The following is a 21454-nucleotide window of genomic DNA, read 5'->3' as shown; positions in this document are numbered from 1 at the left end:
GTTTAAAAAAAATTACAAGCCAGGCGGTGATGGTGAATGCCTTTAATCCCAGCACTCGGGGGCAGAGGCAGGTAGATCTTTATGAGTTGTAGTCAACCTGGTCTACAAAGTGAGTTCCACAACAGGCAGAGTTCTCACACAGAGAAATGCTGTCCCGAAAAACTAAAACCAACCAAACAAAACAAATTTACAATGACAGAATTCTAAACATTCATTAGACCAGTTGTCTGGGGGAAAAATGTAACATTACATAGGTAAAGAGAGAAATGTTTTATTTGGTAACAAGCAATAAAAAGAAATTTTTTAATTCTTCTCTCTTCTGGTGGTTGGACTTTGGTGGCCAGATGGGTGGCAACACACATGAACCCTGAGAGCAGAGAAGCCAGAGTCGCATTTATCTTCTAGACAGAGGGCCCAGCTGTGCTTTCTAGGGTCTCAGTGGCTGCTGCAGTCTCCTTCTTGTCTTCAGGCTTCATGGCGGGAAACAGAAGTACTTCCTATAGAAGAGGAAAACATACTTTGGAATTAAGAAGCACCATGAACTTGGTTTAGTGGCACAAGTCCTTAACCACAGCACAGGCAGAGGCAGGCGGATGGATGTCTGTGAGTTTGAGGGCAGCCTGGTCTACAGACTGAGTTCCAGAACCCTGCCTCAAATAAACAAACACTAACCAAACCACCAACCAATCTATAGATCTGCACACCTTAGCCAAAACGCCTGCACAAAACCTCCATGTCAAAAGAATGAATCAACACAGGTTCTAGTAAAATTGAGTTTCAGCTAGGGATGGCCCAACAGTTAAGAGCACTTGCGGCTCTTGCAGAGGACCGAGACTTGCTTCTGAGCAGTTACATGGTAGCTCACAGTCATGTGTAACTCGTTTTAGGGGATTTGACAATTGGCCTCTGCTGGCACAAAGTATGTTTGTGGTGCAAAACAGTCATATGTATAAATTTTTAAAATTCATTTTTAAAAAGTGAACTTTCTTCTAGGCACACATCAATATAATCAATTCTGGTGGTAGAGGCGGGCATAACAGGAGTTCAAGGACACTGCAAACTACAAAGTGTATTGCTGTGATTGGTGTAATAAAAAGCTAATAGCAAGGCAGGAGGTATAGGCAGGACTTCCAGGCAGAGAGAAGTAGTAAGAAGGAATCTAGGAGTGTGAGAGTTGCCAGTCAGCACAGAGGAAGCAGGATGGGCAGTATTGAGAGATGAGGTATCGAGCCATGTGACTGAACGTAGATGAGCCTAGCTACCTGAGACCCTGTCTCAAAAACAGGAACAATAATGAGTAACAAATGGACTTCCTTCTCTATAAAATACAATAAAAAAATAAAAAGTTTATACCCCTTACAGAATTGACTGACATGAGGCAATATAATTGAGAGGACTTAGCATTTCCCTGGCTATTAAAGAAGAAGCAAATTTAGTATTCCTCTTGTCTCAAGCAGGAAAAACCACAATCCTGGAAGGTCAGATGCCCTTTAGTCTTCCACTGTGCAGGGGCATGAACTTCTTCAGCAATCCTTTATTTCCAGACCCTCCCTGATATCTACAGTGCAGTGGCGTTCAGGGAAGTGTGTACTGAGAAGTTTGTGCGTACCTTGATATTGTTGGAATCCGTGAGAAACATGGTGACTCGATCAATGCCCATACCCCAGCCAGCTGTTGGGGGCAGCCCATATTCCAGGGCAGTACAGAAGTTCTCATCTATGAACATGGCTTCATCATCACCAGCAGCCTTGGCCTAGAATAAATGGAGTCTGATGTAATAATCTTCTACTTCAGTGGTTCCAACCTTCCTGATGCTGGGACCCTTTAATACAGTTCTTCAGTTGTGCTGACCCCCAACCATAAGATTATTTTCATTGCTACTTCATAACTGTAATTTTGCTGTATGAATTACAATGTAAATATCTGATATGTGACCCCCAAAGAGGTTGTGACTCACAGGTTGAGAGCTGTCATTCTAGGTCATCTCAGGACCCACACACACATGAAAACTTTCAAAAGAAGTCCCAAAGATGTTCCTGACATTCAAGACTTGCTAGGAAATGGCTTCCCAGTCACTCTAGGATTTAGCTATTTCTCCCAGAGACCTGGAGGTTAGGACTGACAAACCTATGAAACCCTTTTTAAGTAAGTTGAATGTGATTGTACATAGCTGTAGTTCCAGCACTTGGAAGGCCGAGGCAGGAGGACTGACAAGAGCTGGACGCTGGTCTGGTTCACAAAACTAAATTCAGGCCAGTCAGGGGGAAACACTGAGATCGTTGTCCTCAAAACCTATCAGGGGAGCAGGTATCCCTCATTATTTTATCAAATAGAATGCAGCAATTAAATTTTCCTTTTTTGATCTCAGAATGTAGGCAAATTTCTCTGAACAAAAATGTTTTTTCTGCTTGGGGATTTGAGACTCCAAACAGATGAGTTCTCAGCTACTATAGACGATACTAAAGAACCAGAAGCAGAGGCAGTAAAGGCAGCTTTGGCACTGCCTTCCTTAGATCTTTATGTGTTGCACATCCTCAGACCACATCAATAAAGGTGCAATCTATGTCACATGTGGTGGCGCACACTTTTAGTCCCAGTACTTGGGAGGCAGAGGCAGGGGGACTGCTCTGAGTTTCAAAACCAGCTTGGTCTACAGACAGAGTTCCAGGACAGCAAAGATTTCATAGAGAAACTGTTTCAAACAAACAAACAAACAAACAAAAAAAAACAAAAATCACCACACCATTGCAAAAAAGAGGTATAGTCTAAGAAAAAGTATGTTCTTGCTAAATAAATAGAGGTGATCTTAAATTCATTTTACACATTGTAAGATCAAAGCCCGAGTCTCAGCTGGGTGTGGTAGTGTCGCCCTAATCCCAGCCCTCAGAGGTAGAAACAAGAGGATCAAGAAATTCAAGGGTGGCCTTGGAAACTCGATAGTGTCTCAAAAACAAAGAGCTTTACTTTAAATGCAACTTCCTCCCACAAAAGCCCATTTATGGAGAAATAGCTCAGTGGTTAAGAGATGCTCTTCCAGAGGACCCAGGTTCAATTCCCAGCACCCACACAGTGGCTCGCAACCATCGGTAACTCCAGTCTTGGGGGATCCAGTTCCCTTTTCTGCCTTCCTTGATCTCTGTAAGCACGTGGTATACTGATACACATGCTGGAAAACCACCCATATACATAAAACAAAATAAAAAAATTTAAAAGCCTTTTTAGCTTTGGTTAAAATGCCAACCAAGTGTTCACAAACAGGATTAAGGCCAGGTCTTCCTGGAGAGTGAACTCAGTGGTGAAGTAACGCCATTGCTCACTCTCCTCCCTTACCTTGGCCTGTTCCTCAAACAGCTGCCGCTGCCGCATGGGGTCATTCAGCTCAGTGTAGGCATTGCAGATTTCCTTCTTCATGACAAACAGCTCAAAGCGCTCAGTTAGACCTTCTTTGGAGCGGTGCCTGGGAACATGAGACCACAGAGGATGACTATTCAGGATTCTCAGAATGCACCTGGCTGAAAAATTGAGACCTGAAGCCTCGTTGATGCTCAGCACCAGTCACTGGAACCAGAGCACTGAGAGACCAGAAGATTCAATTATATTCACAAGCACGGAGTTGACTGCTTCATGCCCTTCTCTTTGCTCTCATACTCTAGGCTGTCCACCTGCTTTGGTCAAGGAGATACCAGCAAAAGTCTAGCATGTTTGCTTGTTGAGGCTTGTTCTTTTGGAATGCCTGCCTTGGGAACCTGTTGGGAGCTATAGATCCCTGGCCTCTTGACTTTCTCAGACCCTTTGACTGCTGGAGTGAACTGAGTCTGAGACCACACTTGCAGCTGCTCTGAGACCCTAATGGCAGGCTGATGAGTCTGTAGCTGAAAGAGCCCGAGAGCTGGGCGTGGCTAAGGATCCCTATATAAGTTGCCCCTGAGCACAATAAAGGAGGCATTGGTATTCTTGTATCAAAAATGACCCGTGTCCGTGTCTCTGTATGTTTTTAAGTCTCCAGCTTAGTTTCCAGCTTGCATACCGGTCCTGTAGCTCCTGGGCTACTACAGAACCATCGGGATTTTACAGGACCATTTCGGGTTTTTACAGGAACCCTACCACCATGCAGACCAAAGCAGGACTACTGCCAGAGAAATCATGAAGAGGCCCTGGCAGAATTCCTAACCAAGTTATTGCACAGAAAGACCACTGAGTCAATGCAGAGCATCAAAACTGTCACTTCACACCATTAGCCTGCTTTCGTGAAAAGCAGTATGAAGACTGAACTTAAGAGCTAACTAAATGCTCCTCTGTATAGTACAGCTCCAGCGGCCCCAGTCTTACTCGAAGGGTTTTTAATGTAGCAACAAGCTACATCTTACCATTTGGCCAGAGGGCTCATAATCTGTGGGTGATCGCAGATGAATGTAGGATTGATGCATGTCACTTCAAGGAACTCTCCAACAAGCTTGGTGAGAAAACAAAGCAGAACTAGATATGGCTTCTGAATATCACTGATGGTCCCACCCCAAGAGGAGGCCTTAGCTCCCACGCACAGGGGCTCATCTTGTAGCCTTTTCAGAGGACACAGTATTAACTAAGAAAATATACACGAACTATTTGGCACAGAGCATATTATAGTTCAAAGTTTCTTTCTGCTTATATTTCATGGGGCTTGGGATTGAACCACTCCTTCCCAGGCCTTGACTTGCTAGGTGAGTTCTTCACCACTGAGGTCCATTTCGGAACCCCAGTTCAAAGTTTGTTAATCTGCCCGTTCCTCTGTAAGGTTTTCCTGTGAAGCTGAAGGAAAGCATTCTCCTCAGTGGGACCCACTTCCTAGGGCTCAGCACTGGATGAACACAAGTGTGACGTCTTACCTTATCCAGGAGCCTGGCTGTGGTCCGAGGTGGGGGGCATTCAACAGCTTTTGCTACACAAATATCATCAAGAATTTTTCGAGTTTCTGTGACAGAAATGTACAAGTTAGGACAGGGAACATCACTGTGGTCTAGGTAAAGTTTCTATAAATACAAAACGAGACATTTTAGCTCTGACAGAAAGGAGTGTTGTATTTTACCTTCAGTTTCAAAGAGGCTGGTTTCTGGCAGTTTTACACCCAGGGCTCTCTCAAGCTCTTCTACCATGCTGATTCTTCGGAAGGGTGGAGTGAAGTCAATCTCAAAGGCTTGGCCTTCTGGCCCGTCTGGATGGTAGGTGATCTTGTAACTGCCTGTAATGCTTTTCACCATCCCTGGGAGAAAAAGCAAGCATCTCAGGAGTGAGAAAGGGATGCTCTCTTCTGAAAGCAGTATGTCAGTCTCTCAGACCTGAGCTGTGGACAGTAGGACTCACCTGACAGCATCTTCTCTGTGATCTCCATGAGGTCGTGATAGTCTGCATAGGCCATGTAAAACTCACAGGTGGTGAACTCAGGATTGTGAGTCAAATCGATTCCTTCATTCCGGAATTGGCGCCCGATTTCATAAACCCGGTCAATGCCACCAACCACCAGCATCTACCAAAAACACAGGGCCACAGTCATGTGCTAACAGTCCCGTAAGCTCCTATGCCCTAACTGGCTTTCACAAGGTAGGTATGCTCTTATTCCAAACAATACCCCGCTGTCTTTAGACTCCTGTAGCAGACATCATTTTGGTTTTACTTGGTGGTGCAGGACTCCTGAGTCTCTTCCTATGTTTTTGTTATTTCTAATTTGATGATCTGAGTTGCTCCAAAGCCTCTTCTGGGTTGTGTTACAGGCAAGTGACCCTGCTCCACCTACCAGACATACTAGTGACATGTGAAAGAAGAGTATGTTTTATTGCCATTGGTTAATAAAGAAGTCGATTTGGCCCATGGCAGGGCAGAATAGAGCTAGGTGGTAAACACAAGCACGGATACAGGGAGAGAAAAGGTGGAGTCAGGGGGATACCAGCAGTTTCCGGAAGAGGAAGATGCCAGAGCATCATCACCAGTATGACATGGGGCACGAGGCAATATACAGGTTATTAGAAATGGCTTAACTTATATGTAGACCTAGCCAGTAGAAGCTTGAGTCATTGGTCAATCAATTATAATTAATATTGAGCCTCTGAGTGATCATTTATTAGTGACTACGGAAACCAGTGGGAGGGAGAAGGGAGAACCTGGTCCAGCAGGGTCTGTATGTGTGTAGAGATATATATTTTTCCTTCTGAGATATGGTCTCACTGAGTAGTCTTGGCTGGCCTAGAATTCACTTATATAGACCAGACTGGCTTCAAACTCACATCTGCCTGCCTCTGCCTCCCAAGTGCTGGCATTAAAGGTGTTTGCCACCATGCCTTGCCAGTAGTAAAGTTTTTGAAGAAGAAAAACAAAACAAAACAAGACTAAAATTAGACCTAATCCAAGGGAGGCTGAAGTTAAAGCTTTTAGAACTGAAGGAGAATATGTGTACACTTGTATAATGCCTTCAATCCTCGGCTGTTTACAAGGAAACTCTACAAGAACCACAATCAACAAACCTGAAGAACTAGAACACTATCCTGGCTGTTCTGTCTCTGATGTTCCTTATTTCTGATTGTACTAGACTAGCCAGTGATTCTCCTGGCCTTCTGCAATTTGAAGGAAATGGGTGTGTGATTATTGACTACCTTATGGTAGAGTTCTGGAGCAATTCTCATATACAAGTTCATGTCCAGCTCATTGTGATAGGTGATAAAAGGCTTGGCCACAGCTCCCCCTGGAATGATGTTCATCATCGGAGTTTCAATCTAAAACAGACAGAAAGAAACAATGCTCAGATAACCAAAGTTTGAGGACAGTTCATTCTTTGCATTTAACATAGTCTAGGCCTGTCATATACCAAAAGTAAAACTTTGTTATATAAGTGCTTGGCGAAGAACAGATCGTTTGATTTCCTAGAACTGCATCTCTATCTATATTAATAACACAGTACTTATGCTGGGCGGTTGTGGAGCACGCCTTTAATTGCAATACCCAGGAGTTGGGAGCAGGTGGATCTGTTCGTTGGAGGTCAGCCTGGTCTAGAGCTAGTTCCAGAGGACAGCCAGGGCTACACAGAGAAACCCTGTCTTGAAAAAAACACAACAAACAACAAAAGAAAACAACAACAACAACACAGCAGGACTGTAAATGCTGACAAGTTTAAAGGGACGTCTAAGTGGATGCTGCAAATTTCAGGTTTAATTCACTGTGGCCGTCTGAATGAGAATGGCTCCCACAGCCTCATATATCTAAATGTTGGTCCCAGCAGGTGGGACTGTTTGGGAAGAACTGAGTTGTAGTCCTTCCTGTTGGAGTAGGTGTGGCCTTGTTGGAAAGTGTGTCACGGGGGTGGGTTTTGGGTTTCAGAAGTCTACGCCAGGCCCAGTGTCTGTCTTTCTGTCTGTGTCTACCTGCAATTGTAGACCAGGGTGTAAATTCTCAGCCCAAAGTCAGACTGCCTGTCTGCTGCCAGCTTCCTGCCATGATATTGGACCAACCCTCTGAAACTGTAAGCAAGCCACCAAGTAAACACTTCTTTTATGAGAGTTACCTTGGCCATAGTGTTTCCTCATAGCAACAGAACGTTACCTAAGACATTTACAGTATTTACTATTTAAATCTTTTAACTTTTATTCTATGTTTACACACATTCACACATATGCCAGGTATGGTGGCACTTGCCTTTAATCCCAGTACTCAGAAGGCAGAAGCAGTCAGATCTCTTTGAGTTCAAGGCCAGCAAATAAATAAATTTTAAAAAATCCAAATTAAAAAGTATTAGCCCACATGTATGAAATTCACTAAACATTACAAAAGAGAACCAGAAATAATTCAAATTATTAATTCAGGAAACAAATATGTTCTTTAATAAGCAGTGGGGGGAAGCATGGAGGGGACTAGAAAGATAGCTCAGAGGTTTACAGCACTGGATGCTCTTCCAGAGGTCCTGAGTTCAATGCCCAGCACCAACATGGTGGCTCACAACCCTCTATAATGAGTTCTGGTGCCCTCTTCTGGCAGCAGTCATACATGCAGGCAGAATACTGTATATATAATAATAATTAAAAAAAAGCAGTAGAGGATTGGAGAGACACTCAGCGATCAACAGCACATATTGCTCTTGCTGAGGACCCAACTCAGGTAGCTCACAACCAGCTGTAACTGCACTCTATGGGATCTCAATCTTCTGGCCTCCAAAGGTACTGAAAGGCCATGGCACTCACACGCACATACACACAATACAATTAAAAAACAAAAACAAAAAAATAGGTCAAGGGTTATAGAGGATACTGGGCATCCTCCTCTATCCTTTGCACTTAGATGCATGCACCTGCATACACATGAGCATACAAACACACAGGCACACAAACATACACACCACAACAGAATGACAAAAACCAAAATATCCATGTGACCCCAGAATGCAAAAAAAACCCCAAAAAACAAAACAAAAAAACCCCCAAAAACAACAACAACAAAACAAAACAAACAAAAACCAAAAAAGGGGCAGTATAGAGGCCATGCAATGGTATCATATGCCTTTAACCTCAGGATTTGGGAGACAGAGAAAGATAGATCTGAGTTCAAGGCCACCCAGGCTACACAAGATCAATGCAGAAACAGATCCAGGTGGTGCTGCTGCACACATTTAGTTTCAGTACTAGGGAGCCGCATGCCTTTAATCCCAGCACTAGAAGGGAATACAAAATGGGTGGAGACAGAGGCTCAGGCTGCAGCTGCCCAGCCTTGGTAGAGGTGAGACTTTTCTCATGACTTGGCTGTTTTGCTTTTCTTTTCTTTTTGGTTTTTCGAGACAGGGTTTCTCTGTAGCTCTGGAGCCTGACCTGGAACTTGTAGACCAGGCCTGTTTTGCTTTTCTGATCTTCAGCCTGAACCCCAATATCTGTCTCTGGGTTTTTATTATTTGTGCTACATATGCATATAGTATATGTATGTGCATATACCCAGTAAACAGTGAGGGAGGGCATATATCAAACTCTAATTTAGGAAAGTAAGTCAGGTAAAAATGCAGAGTGATTTCAGTTTTGTTTGTATTTATTTATTTCTTACCTGAATCTGTATATTACAAGTACTTGCATTTTTTCATACTATGTAGCCTTGGCTGGCCTGGAGGTCACTATGTATACTTGAACTCACAGAGATCAGCCTGCCTCTGGCTCCCATGCTAGAATTAAAGGTGGACACTACCATGCCTAGCCTCTAAAGAATTTTAGGGGGTCAGGGATTGGGCTGAGACAAATATCACTCACTATGTATCCCTGGATGGCCTTGAACTCACAGAAATCTGCCTGACTATGCCTCCTAAGTGCTTGGATTAAGGGTGTGTGTCATCATACCTGGCCTCTAAAGACTACTGTTAAAGAAAATGGCATCACTACACACGGGTGGTGCACTGCTTTCCTAATGAGCACTAAACAAGATGGAACAAAGGTACTCGACAAGGGGGTGTTTCCTTACGCATGCAGGACAGTGGAGGACATGCTGTGGACAGTGAGAGACAAGCATAGCAAGACAGGCACCATTCCAGATAAAACCCTCGGCCCTTGGTCACCTCTAGGAATCCCAGCTCATCCAAGAAACTTCTTATATATGTGATGATCTTAGAGCGGACGATAAATTTCTGCCTCACAAAGTCGTTCAGTATCAAGTCCAAGTATCTCTGGCGATACCTTGTCTCCTAGAGCAGAGGCAGCAGTCAGAAATCAGTCTATGTGATGGCAGGCATCCTAGGGACCAGCTCACACAGCTCCACAACTTACCTTGTCTTTGAGGCCAAAGTGAAGATGAGGCAGCATGTGTAAGCAGGGGGACAAGAGTGTGATTTCAGAGGGGATGATGCTCAGCTCACCCTTCTTGGTTTTCCCAGGATTCCCCTGAACTCCAATTATATCTCCCCGGCGCAGTTTGTTATTGATACGAACAAATTCTTCCTCTGATTTATAATTCCTGAGTAGAAGGAAAAGTAACTGAATGTACAGTTCTTCAAATTAATGCAGACTACTGGCTTACTCAGGAAACCTTCACCAACAGCTTCCATGAGCCCAGCAAGCGTGAGCCCCGCTTCAGGGTCAACTGCTGGATCCCTTTTATGCTTACTGTCTTGTAAGTAAGACCAGTCACTCATCTCTAGGCCTTTCCACTGCCAATGCAACCGTACCCAACCATGTTCTACTCACTGCTACCCTAACTCTAAACAGCAATGGGAAAGGAGGACCACACCAGCTGTGTCTTCAGCCGGCCCTCTGTTACTCTGGGGTATGACCCTGGATCTTTAACTGGTTATTTCTATGTACCTGGAGTTGGCCATGACTTGTAACTTGACCCCCTCTCCTCGAAGGTCATAGAAAATGAGCTTTCCCCCAGAGGCTCTCTTGGCATGGATCCGACCTAGGAAAAAAAATAGCAAAGACACTGACAGAATGAGAAACCCTTTAAGCTCTCTGAGCAACACAAAACCACAACAATCTGAGTGTGGCCCGAGGTCCATGGCCTCTGTCAAGTCAGTGATTTTCATTAAACAGTCAAGACTGCACAGGAAGAACTCACTGTAACAAGAGGGTCAGTGGATCCTTGGATGATGGCAGTGGTAGTGACAGCACAGGGTTGGGGTTTTTCCTCAATCTTTACATAAAAATTAAAACAGAGCAGTGGTGGTGCAGGCCTTTAATCCCAGCACTCATGAGGCAGAGGCAGGTGGATCTCTGTGAGTTCATGGTCAGTCTGGGCTACAGAGTGAGTTCTAGAACAGCTAGAGCTGTTAGAGAAATTCTGCCTTGGTAAACCACAAACAACAAACAAATAAATGTATGATTGGGTAGGCTAATCAAACCTATTAATAAAAGTATATGTGGGGAAGGCCAGGCACAGCAGCACACTCCTTCAGTCCCAGCGCTCGGGAGGTAGAGGCAGGACTGCGTAGTGAGACCTTGTCCCCCCATCAACAAAACAAAACAAAACAAAAACAAAATCCCAAGTCAAGAAGATATTCCTAAGAACCTTATAATATAAGCAATGGTAAGACCTCCATATAGGGGAAAAATCAGTGGGAAGTGAGAAATGGGCATCTGATGATCTGAGAGCTGAAGAATGACCGAAAGGCCAGTGTCCACTGGAGAATGTGGACACTCTGGAGTAGGTGGAGGACGGCAGCAGAGACAGGGAGAGGATGCACCTGTTCCCATACAAGTGAGGGCTGCATCAAGAAGACCCAGACGGGATGAGACAAGAAGCCCACGAATCTCTCTAAGCTCAACATGCAGGTTCCTTTGCAGGACGAGACCAGACAGGGCACTATAAAGCAAGGAAGAGGAAAAAAACCTAAGAAATCCCAGAACTGTAACCAGCTACTATGTTTACGAACACTTCACAGAAACCAGAAAGTACAATGAAGTTGGGAATGAAACCAATCTTCCTTTAAACATACCAGAAAATGAGGACTGGGTATGTAGCTCCGAGGGTAGACTGTTTGCCTTCCAACCACAAAGCTTATTAATTCAGCCCCCACCCAGCACCACATAAACCAGGTGTGGTGGCACTTGCCTGTGTAACTCTAGGCAGTGGCAACAGGGTCAGGAGTTCAAGGTCATCTCAGACTACATAGTAAGTTCAACACCAACCTGAGCTACAGAAGACCTTGTCTCAAAAAGAAACAAACAAATATAGGATGAATTTCACATAAAAAAATAAGCAAAAGGGGCTGGAGAAATGGCTCGAGGTTAAGAGCACTGGCTGTTCTTCCAGAGGTCCTGAGTTCAATTCCCAGCAACCACATGGTGGCTCACTACCATCTATGAGATCTGGTGCCCTCTTCTGGCCTGCAGGTGTACATAATAAATTAAAAAAAAATTAAGCAACAAAGAAACATTAGTTGGGCTGGGGAGATACCTCAGCATGCTAAGGCAGTGAGATGAATTTTATTAGACAAAGATGGTGATATGATCCCAGGATCTCACATAAAAAAAGCAGGATTTGGTGGCCCATGGGAGGCAACAGAGGTAGAAAGAAGGAGTAGGAGAAGAGGAAGAAGCAGCGGCCAGCCAGCTTGGAGCACACAGTGCAGTGAGGGAAGCAAGAGGCCCCGTCTCAGAACAGACTCCAGAAACGCATTCTCCAACTCCACGAGTACTGCTGCATTCTCACACACATGAAATGAAAGAAATATATTTTAAAAAAAGATAAAAAGGATCTAATAATCACAATTATTTTAAAGAACTGACAATCTACCATCTTCAAATAAGCGTCTTAAAAGAAATCCAAAGCAAGAAGCAAAAAACAAAAAATTATATCTAAGAAAAATCCGTGAACTAAAAAGGGGGTGAATACAGGGAGGATGCTGGAGAGGTGGATCAGCATTCAGAACACCTGTGCTCTTCCAGAGGCCCTGGGCTTGGTTCCCAGCACATGCACGGTGGTTTACAACCATCTGTAACTCCAGTTCCAGGTGAACTGACTCCCTCTTCTGACCTCTGCAGGCACCAGGCATGCACACAGTGCTCACACATACATGCAGGCAAAACACTCATAACTATAAAATAAATGTAAAAACTAAACAATCTGAAAATCCTTTGTCTAAAAGCACATTCACATAACATCAAAAAATTTTTTGGTGGGTATGGTAGTGACATTTGTAATCCCCACACTTGGCATGAGTTCAAAACTAGCCTGAGCTACATGAGACCCCGTTTCAAAAACCAAAAGTTAATATCAGAAGCTAAAGAGACAGAAAGCTTAGATGACAAGCATGAGGACCTGAATTCAATGTTTAGAGATCACAGCAGAGGAAGGAAGGGCACGCCAGAGAGAAGGCCCAGCAGTTAACAAGATTCAAGCTCTCTCAGAGGACCCGAGTTCAGCTCTCAGCACCCATAGTGTTGGCTCACAACTGCCTGCATCTTAGCTGCAGGGGATCTGACACCTTCTGGGCACGGGCACACATATTTTAAGATAACTCTTAAAAACTAATTTAAAAAATACTAGGTGTGGCACTGACTTGTAACCCCAGTACTGAGGAGGCAGATTCAGGAGTATCCCTGGAGCTTTCTGGATAGCCAGCCAGTCAGCTTAGCCTACTCAAGCTTTAAGCCCTTGCGAGGCCTCATCTCAATAAAAATGTGGATGGCACCTGAGCCTAAGGAATGACACTGGAAACTGTCCTCTGACCTCTACAAGTATGTGCACACATGAATTGAATACATGGATGGACATACACACACTTGGAAAATTAACAGGCTTTTGACATTTATGTATTGCAAACGTTCTTACACAATAAGATAATGGGTAACTTTTTTCCTCTTTATTTTCTGTGAATGTCGCGCATTTCCCCCAATTAGTAGTTTTACTATTTTTGGGGGGAAGACAAGAAAAAAACATTTAAAAACCTCACAAATCCATAGATAACGTTCTAGAAATAAATGTCTAAGAGTAGAGACAAAAAAATGAAATGAAATGACTGGGTCCACGGTTTGGGGAAGGAAAGAAAATTCTTCTAGTGGATTCCAGAGAACACCCCTTCACAGGAGCAGTGCCTTAGCTAGACTGTGGCCCACGTCTCAGGGCTGCTCTTTCTGTGAGTAGATAATAAAGCTACTGTCTCTAGCAAAGCAGCTTCAGCACCAACTGGGGATAGGGCAGAGGGGATCTCAAGTTTGAGGACAGTCTAAGGTATACAAGATCCTGAATCAAAAAAACAAAAGGAGGGGGCTGGAGAGATGGCTCGGAGGTTAAGAGCACTGCCTGCTCTTCCAGAGGTCCTGAGTTCAATTCCCAGCAACTACATGTACCCTCTTCTGGTCTGCAGGCATACATGCAGAGAGAATACTGCATACATAATAAAACAATAAGAAAAACAACAAACCCCAAAAATAAAACCAAACCAAGACCAACCCAGGTCCTCCTCTGTGTCGGCAAAGAAGTCTGCCTGCCGTGAGGTGAGAACGGCAAGGAACTGTCAGGGGACCTTCCTACCTGCCACTTTTAAGGTGATATCAGTTAGGTGGTCCCCGGGCTGCAGGTGACTGTATTCTTGGATGAACTGAGTCAGGGAGATGTCCACATGGAACTTGTGTGGGTATGGGTCCTCCCCACTGACCTTCAGCTGCTGGACTGCTTGACTACGGATCTTGTAGTATTGCTGTTAAAAAAAGTAGAAGCGGAACGTGTCAGGTTGTGGTGTCTCTTGCAGAGCGCTGTACTCGTGACTTTCCTTGTCCCTGTGCAGAATACCTTACAGAACAACTTGGAGGAGGAAGGAAGAGCTATTCTCGTTTAAGAGGATACTGTTAGGCAGAGATAGCATGGTAGCTGGAGAAGCTTGTTCAGACCATCAAAGACTTACGGACAACTTCATCTCTATAGATCAGGCAAGACAGACAAGCAGGCGGGGATGAATGGGGCCGAGCCATAAACCACTAAGACCCACCACCAGCGACCACCTCCTCCAGTAGGCTCCGTCTCCTAAACCAGCAGCACCATCTGGGGACTAAGAGGACACAGGAGCCTGCACGGGGTACAGTCATAACACTAACGAAGCCCTTTGCATGCTTGAAACAGTTCTGCCTATAGAATGATATTTGTATGAAAAATATGTAGAGCCACACAAAGAATTCAAAATCCTAGATTCAACAGAATGAAAAAAAGTGGAGTTCATCTAAACTAACTAATAAAAGGGACTGCATTAGAAAGTTAGTTAAGAGTCGCCTCTTAACTAACTCTTCTGGCTACACGTTAGACTCTTCCCTCAGGCAGGCTCAGGGAATCGCATGATACAGATATGGAGTATTCTACCACAGGGGTTGGCAATCTTCTTTTAGAAGATTTTTTTTTTTTAATGTATGAGCGCTTTACCTGCATGTACAACTTTATGCCAGAAGAGGACATCAGATCCCACTAGAGATGGTTATGACACCATGTGGGTGCTGGGAATTGAACTCAGGACTGCTGAAAGAACAGCCAGTTGTCTTAACAGCTAAGCCATCTCTCCAGCCTCCTACAAGATTTATTTTTAATCATGTGTATGTATGTGTCTGAGTGGGGGTATGTCATATGCATGCAGCTGCCCATGGAAGCCAAGGAGCAAGTGGGATCCTCTGGAGTTGGATGGAGCAATAGGTGGTGGTAAGCATCCCGATGTGTATCCTCTGGGACAACAGTGTACACTTCAAACCACGGAGCCATCTCTCCAGCTGCTCATGCCACTCTCCAAACTACTGGAGTTACAGACAGTTGTGAATTCCATGTGGGTGCTGGGAATTGAATTCAGGTCCCCTGGAAGAGTAGCCAGAGCTCTTAACCACTGAGCCACCCCTCCAGTCCCCCAACTCTACTGTTAATAGTAAAAATTAGCCTCAGAGTGTCACAAATGGGCACGACTGTGGTTATGTATAAAACCAGGAAGGGCGCATGAAATGGGAGAGCAGAGAGGTAGATGTGACAGGTGGAACCCGTTTGCCAACATAAGCTCTAGTCTATCCTGAGGGAAGATACCTCCTCTGATGTTGCTACAGGCTCAGCTACTTCCAAGGAAGACTGAGTAGTTACTCAGGAGTATTGGTCTCTCCAAATTATTTATTTGGACTTAATTTTAAAAATTGAGGGCCCATGCCTTTAACTAAATAAAAAAGTGAACACTGCCCTCCCCAATCCATTGGCAGTGGTTCTAGTTATCTGTCTTGTTAGTCATTTGGCCTCTCAGAAGCTTTCCTGTGTCCATTCATAGCAGTGGCCCAGGGGAACTCACGTTTGGATCCAGAGTCTCCTCCTCAGCACCCACGCCATTGTCAACAGTGTGGTTGGTGGCGGCAGCAGCAGCCTGGCTCAGCTGCTTCTCACTGAGTTCTTTCTGCTTGGCCTCTTTTTCTGCCACTTTCTTCTCAGCTTTCAGGCGTCTCTTTAGTTCACTGTTGGGAAGATGACGATGGCACCCAATGAAAGCTGCCTGCCTGGAGGACCCTCCCCCAGAAGACGCTCCATTGCCACTCTTCAAAAGTATGGACAGCCTGTGGAAAATGGTCCTGCTGGGCCCCACACCCCTAAATAATTCCAACAGTAACCTGTTAGTCACTAAACTCAAATGTGAACAAGACAAAAAAGAAAACTTAAGCTTTGAACAAAGATGCAACAGGTCATTTCTAGCCTCCGCTTGGCATCAAAAACCAACCAGACCCAAGACGCACAAGGGCGAAGAGGACCACATGTACCAGCTTATGTTTAGTACTGGAACAGAGGTTCCCCAGGAAGAAGATGAAGTACCTACAGTACTAGACAAGGCTGTGATAAGGCAACACCTCCAACCCAGTCAGGCCAGGCTCTCCCAGAGGAGTTAGGCTGTGGAGAGAGCTGGTCCTCAGATGTCTCACTCAGAACAGCTCTCAGACTGGTCTGGAGGCTGGGATGTGGCTCAGTTGGAGAAGTACTTGAGCAGCATGCACAAAGCTTTGGGTTGATCCCTAGCACAGCAGATGTGATGCTGCACATCTGGAACCCCAGTATTGGGAGGTAGAGGCAGGAGATCACAAGCTTAAGTCATCTGCAGCTACATAGTGAATCTGAGGCCAGCCTGAGACCCAGGTCAAAACAAAACAATAAAACTGCTCTGACTTTAACACTAGAATATAACACCACAGCATAATACAGTGAATGCTGTACCATGTTTGTTTGTAGTCAAACTGCCTCGTGCTCACTAACCACTTGAGTGGCCTTGAACAAATGACTCAGTAGAAAAAGGAAATTAGACCACCAGTTGTATGGATTGAGATATTGAAATGACCGAATCCCAGAGTTTAGTTAGCACTCAAAAGTGAATTTGGGGTATCTTTCACTACATAACATTCTGCTTCCAGGGCCGAAACCAGACAGATTTGGATGTATTTCTGATTGAGTCTCTCATCCAAACTTCATGTTACGTGAAACTCAAAAACCAAAACAATGGGGCAAACTCTGTGACCCTTATGATCTGAACTTGCTATCTAAATCCAGGAAAAATAAACTTATTTGATACTCAAGAATATCTTCGTTAGTCAAAGAGAATTCATCGATCATTCTTTGAATCATGTCAATCATGCTTGCATACTGTCTGGCTGTTTTGTTTTTTAGACACAGTTTCTCTGTGTATGAGCTTTGGCTGTCCTGGAACTCCCTCTGTAGACCAGCTGGTTTTAAACTCAGAGACCCGCCTGCCTCTGCCTCCTAAGTGCTGGGATTAAAGGTGTATGCAACACTGCCCAGCATCTGACTTTAAAATATACCCTTCACTTTCTTGTGTTTGTTTCGTAGTACTGGAGGTTTAACCCAGTGCTCCAAGTGTGCTAGGTCTAATACTGAACATCCCCAAGCTCCTTTTTTATTTTGAAATGGGACTGCTAAATTGTTCAGGCTAGACTTGAACCTGCAACTCTCCTCCCTCCTGAGTTCCAGGATTACATAGATATGCACCATTGTTCTTTGCTGCTGTATCCTTTTTTTCCAATATGAATTTAGTGAATTCAAAACAAAACAAAACAAAAAAACTTGCTGGGTAGTTCCACGTCAGTCCCAAAAGCTACAGAGAAACCCTGTCTGGGGGTGGGGTGGGGTGGGGTGGGAACAACACCTTGGAGCCAGGCGGTAACATAGCATATGCCTATAATCCTGTCATGGGAAATAAAAGAAGACCTTTAGTTTAAGGCCAACCTTCATTACACAGTGAGTTTAGGAACAGCCTGGTCTGCATAATAAAACCCTGGCTCAATAAACAAAAAAAAAAAAACAGTCAAAGTAGTAAAAATGAAAAAGAAAGGAGAAAAGACTGCAAGGAGAGGACTCTGAACTTATAAAGTTAGGAGGGATTCTTGACTTGGGTAATAGAGATCTGCTTTCTTAACCTGTCCAAGACTTAGACAGCTAACAGATGCTAAAGGAAAGGCTCTGCTCCCAGAGCAATAAAGAAGGTAACAGCACCAACCTTCTTCTATCAGAAAGTGGCTTGTTCTTGCGGAGCGTTGTGAAAGGAGCAAGTTGACCCAGTCGAAGGTCCCTCCGACCCCATTCTGCCCACGAGGTTTGGCGCAGGGACCCCCTAACAAGCCTGACAGCAGCTTGCATCAACATGGTAGAACACCCTGGAACTAATGATTACCACCACCTAGCAGGAAACAGAGATGTGTAGTCAGAGGGGACAAACAGTACACAGCCACTCAACCCGCACTCCTGAGGAGGGGAGCCATGATTTCTACTAACATCCAGTGTCCCTCTGAACTTCAGTCCCTCCTGACTAACATCTGCAGTGTTCTCAGTCCTGACTGTGGAAACCAAAAAGCTTCTATCTTGGATTAAGAACTCAAATGCAAGCCAATCAATAGCTTATATGTAAAAATGCTCACAACATTTGTATAGAAAGCAAAGGTGGGGGTCTGAAGTGTGGTTTCTCCCCTCAGGGTGGAATACTGGCTACTGGATGATGGTGAAAACATCAAATGCAAATTTTAGACAGTCCCAGCAGGTTGACAGTTTAGACAGCCAGTAGGTTGAGAACAGCCGGGCAAATACGATGAAAGCCCATCCCAGAAAATAAAATAACCACAAAAACATCTCCAAGTCAAAGAAGAGACCAGTGTAGAGTTTTAGGAACAAAGAGGAAAAAAGGCTAGGTCCTCAGACAACACCACGTTTACATATCATTAATACTAGATGGCATGAGATCTACCAGGACCACATGCTACTGTTTAAAAATCATTTGGAGAGAAATATTTAATTTGAGAATGAGTGATTTGAGATAGCCCATTAGTTTTTAACTTTGAGGACATTATCAGGCATAAAATAGTCCTCAGTAAAGATTTCAGACTAAGAAATTCCAAGAACAATTAAGGAAAAAGAAGGGAATGTTAATCACAAAAATTTATTTTAGCCCATGATAATTCAGGAACCTACATCAAAACTGGTTATATTTGCCAGGTGGTAGTGTAAGCGCAAGTGGATCTTTGAGTTCGAGGTCAACCTATTCTACACACAGTTCCAGGGATACCCCAGGGCTACACAGGAAAAAAAAACCTGTCTCAAAAACAAATCAGAACCCCACCCCCCCCCAAACAAACCACCTGATTTATTCTAGACAATTGAGGATCACAGATTTTGACATAGGTGTCACTCAGATCTGTGCTATGAAGGCACACGAGGAACATATACTTTTATATTAGAGCCTACATGGAAGCCAGCATATTTTACCATTCAGTCACCCTCTTAGCCCCTAGGAGCACACATTTTTACATAAACAGTTGGTAAATTTGAAAAGTGGACGCAGGTTGAAGATCTCTCCGGGTAAGCCACACCTCGTGGTGCTACACAGATTACTAAATATGGGTTAAAGAAATTACTAAATATGGGTTTAAGAGGCTAAAACTATGGGCCAGGCAGTGTTTTAAAAGAATATAGTTTCGTCTAATTATTTTGGGCAAAGCTAGCCGGGTGGCAGGACACAGCCGCCGTTCCTTCTACATATAATATTCCTCTTGAAAGATATTGCTGAGGATTAGAGAGTTTGTATACTGCCAGCAAGGTGTTTAACTGGTCAATGTGCTCAGAAGAGCGAAGAAAAGTCCTCTGAAAGGAGCTGGAGGCCGGGCGGTGGTGGCACACGCCTTTAATCCAGCACAGGATTAAAAGAATTCCAAGAGGCCAGGGGCAGGCGGATCTCAGTGAGTTGTGAGTTCGAGGCCAGCCTGGTCTACAAGAGCTAGTTCCAGGATAGGCTCCAAAGCTACAGAGAACCCTGTCTCGGGGGGGGAAAAAAGGAGCTGAGACTTTCTTAATTTACTCAAAAATTGAGCTACTTTCATTGATTACTCAAATGTCAACTATGATTTAATAAACTCCACCCAGCTTCCTTTTCTCACTCTTGACAAACCCATTAGGGAGCTAGCAATCCATTAATTTAAACATCATTTTTTTTTTTTAATTTCAAGACAGGGTTTTCTCTGTAGTTTTTGGTTGCATGTTCCTGGAACTAGGCTCTTTGATAGACCAGAACTGGCCTTGAACTCACATAGACCCCGCCAGCCCCCAGCCACCCCAGCTGCTGGGATTAAAGGTGTGAGCCACACCATTTACTCTTAACAATCCTTCCTAATCCTTCTAATGTTACACCAAAGCAGAAGCCCTAGACACAAAAGGAAAATCAGTTTTTTTTAGTAGAATACTCTAGTATTTCCCTCAGGGCTTCTAACAACGAGGATTGCCTGTGCACTAACTAAAGCTGTGTAAACTATTTCCTACATTTCTGAGGGCACTGTGTAGCTCTTCCAGGCCCTATGAAAAGTCAAGTCGTTGCTCATGTTCTATGGTTCATATAAGGAAACCCTGGATTAGAGCAAAGTATAGTCTTAGGGACCCTATAATCAGCCAGTTAAAGGGAGGTTAATCTAAACTGTTCATATCCACCCACACTCAGATCTGGCGTGGTTTACAAAGAAACAACAGCAGCGCTAAGGGGAGCCTGGTGCATCCCGCTGAACACGACCACTAGCTCACTCGTCTCAGATCCTTTGAGTGACGCATATGGGTAGGTGCGCAACAGTTTGAGGAATTGAACCCCCTTTCACATATAAGGTGCAGGTTCTTGTAACAGGAGATCCCACAGAGCTTTGCAAGATGGCCTGATTCCGGAACATTAGCTCATCTGAGTGCTTCCTAAAAGGTTCAAATAGGCAAACCGTGGTTGGTGGAGGGCACGGAAAACATATGTCCTGGGAATGGGAACTGCTTTGGCACTCGTTTTCTCTGGGGAAACTTCAGATAAGAGGGTTTGGTATGCAGAAACCTGAGTTGTTATCATGTAATTGTATAACAATAAAAAGCCTTTTGAGAAGTTACAGTCAGTCAGTTCACTAGAAGCTTTCTCTGCGGCCGCAAAGGCTAAAAATAAAAACCATCCTAGATTGACCCTGTTTCTTCCATGGACCCGCGTGAACCGAACACCCGACCCAACAGGTTCTTCTCTGAAAAGTTAAGACATTTAGCCATTTTCCAACCTATTCACTGGAGGAGTGGTTCAATTTAAAAAAGCATTTCTTAAAAGACAAGGGAAAGTAAGTTTCACTTTTCTTTCTTGTCACCTCCCAGTATCTGCGCTGGCTTCCCCTCCGCAACGCTCGTCCCCCACAGCCAGGACGGCTGACCCCAGGGCGTTCCGGGGGCTGTAGTTTCCAGCGCGCCGCACCTCCATCCCCACATGTGCTCCCTACTGGAGAGAGCAGAGAGGCCCCTGGCTCAGTCGCCTTGGGAGGAAGCCTCCAGGTACTTCCCATCGGACCACAGCGACAGAGACATTAACGACTGTCAGCGACACTTACTTCTTGCTTAGTTTCGGCTCGCCATCCACTTTTACTTCACTCTCCTGCAGCGTGGCCATCTTCCCCACCAGCCCGACCTAAAGAAAAAAAGAAATGACTAGCGTAGAACTACAACTTCCAGGTCAAGGCCCGAAGCC

At 44.4% G+C, this 21454-nt stretch overlaps 1 protein-coding gene across 2 annotated transcripts; it reads right to left on the bottom strand.

The window, feature by feature from the left end:
• Positions 1 to 251: 251 nt before the first annotated feature.
• On the bottom strand, positions 252 to 21444 carry Kars1 (lysyl-tRNA synthetase 1). 2 transcript variants are annotated; one of them, XM_038313106.2, is made up of 15 exons: positions 21318 to 21444; positions 17936 to 18115; positions 15734 to 15893; positions 13963 to 14128; positions 10293 to 10386; positions 9759 to 9945; positions 9551 to 9676; positions 6624 to 6743; positions 5341 to 5503; positions 5066 to 5239; positions 4866 to 4951; positions 4368 to 4453; positions 3331 to 3457; positions 1610 to 1753; positions 252 to 497 (listed from the first exon to the last, which is right to left on the bottom strand). In XM_038313106.2, the coding sequence occupies exons 2-15, from the start codon at positions 18079 to 18081 to the stop codon at positions 402 to 404; spliced, it is 1875 nt and encodes a 624-aa protein (XP_038169034.1). In that variant the 5' UTR covers positions 18082 to 18115; positions 21318 to 21444; the 3' UTR covers positions 252 to 401. The 2 variants fall into 2 exon arrangements, with proteins under 2 accessions (XP_038169034.1, XP_038169035.1); XM_038313107.2 differs by lacking the exon at positions 17936 to 18115 and having other exon boundaries at positions 21318 to 21436.
• Positions 21445 to 21454: the final 10 nt, after the last annotated feature.

Source organism: Arvicola amphibius, chromosome 15 (assembly GCF_903992535.2).
Source record: "Arvicola amphibius chromosome 15, mArvAmp1.2, whole genome shotgun sequence".
NCBI lineage: Eukaryota > Metazoa > Chordata > Mammalia > Rodentia > Cricetidae > Arvicola > Arvicola amphibius.
The sequence above is the reverse complement of the archived record's forward strand: the minus strand, read 5'-3'. Positions and strand labels throughout refer to the sequence as shown.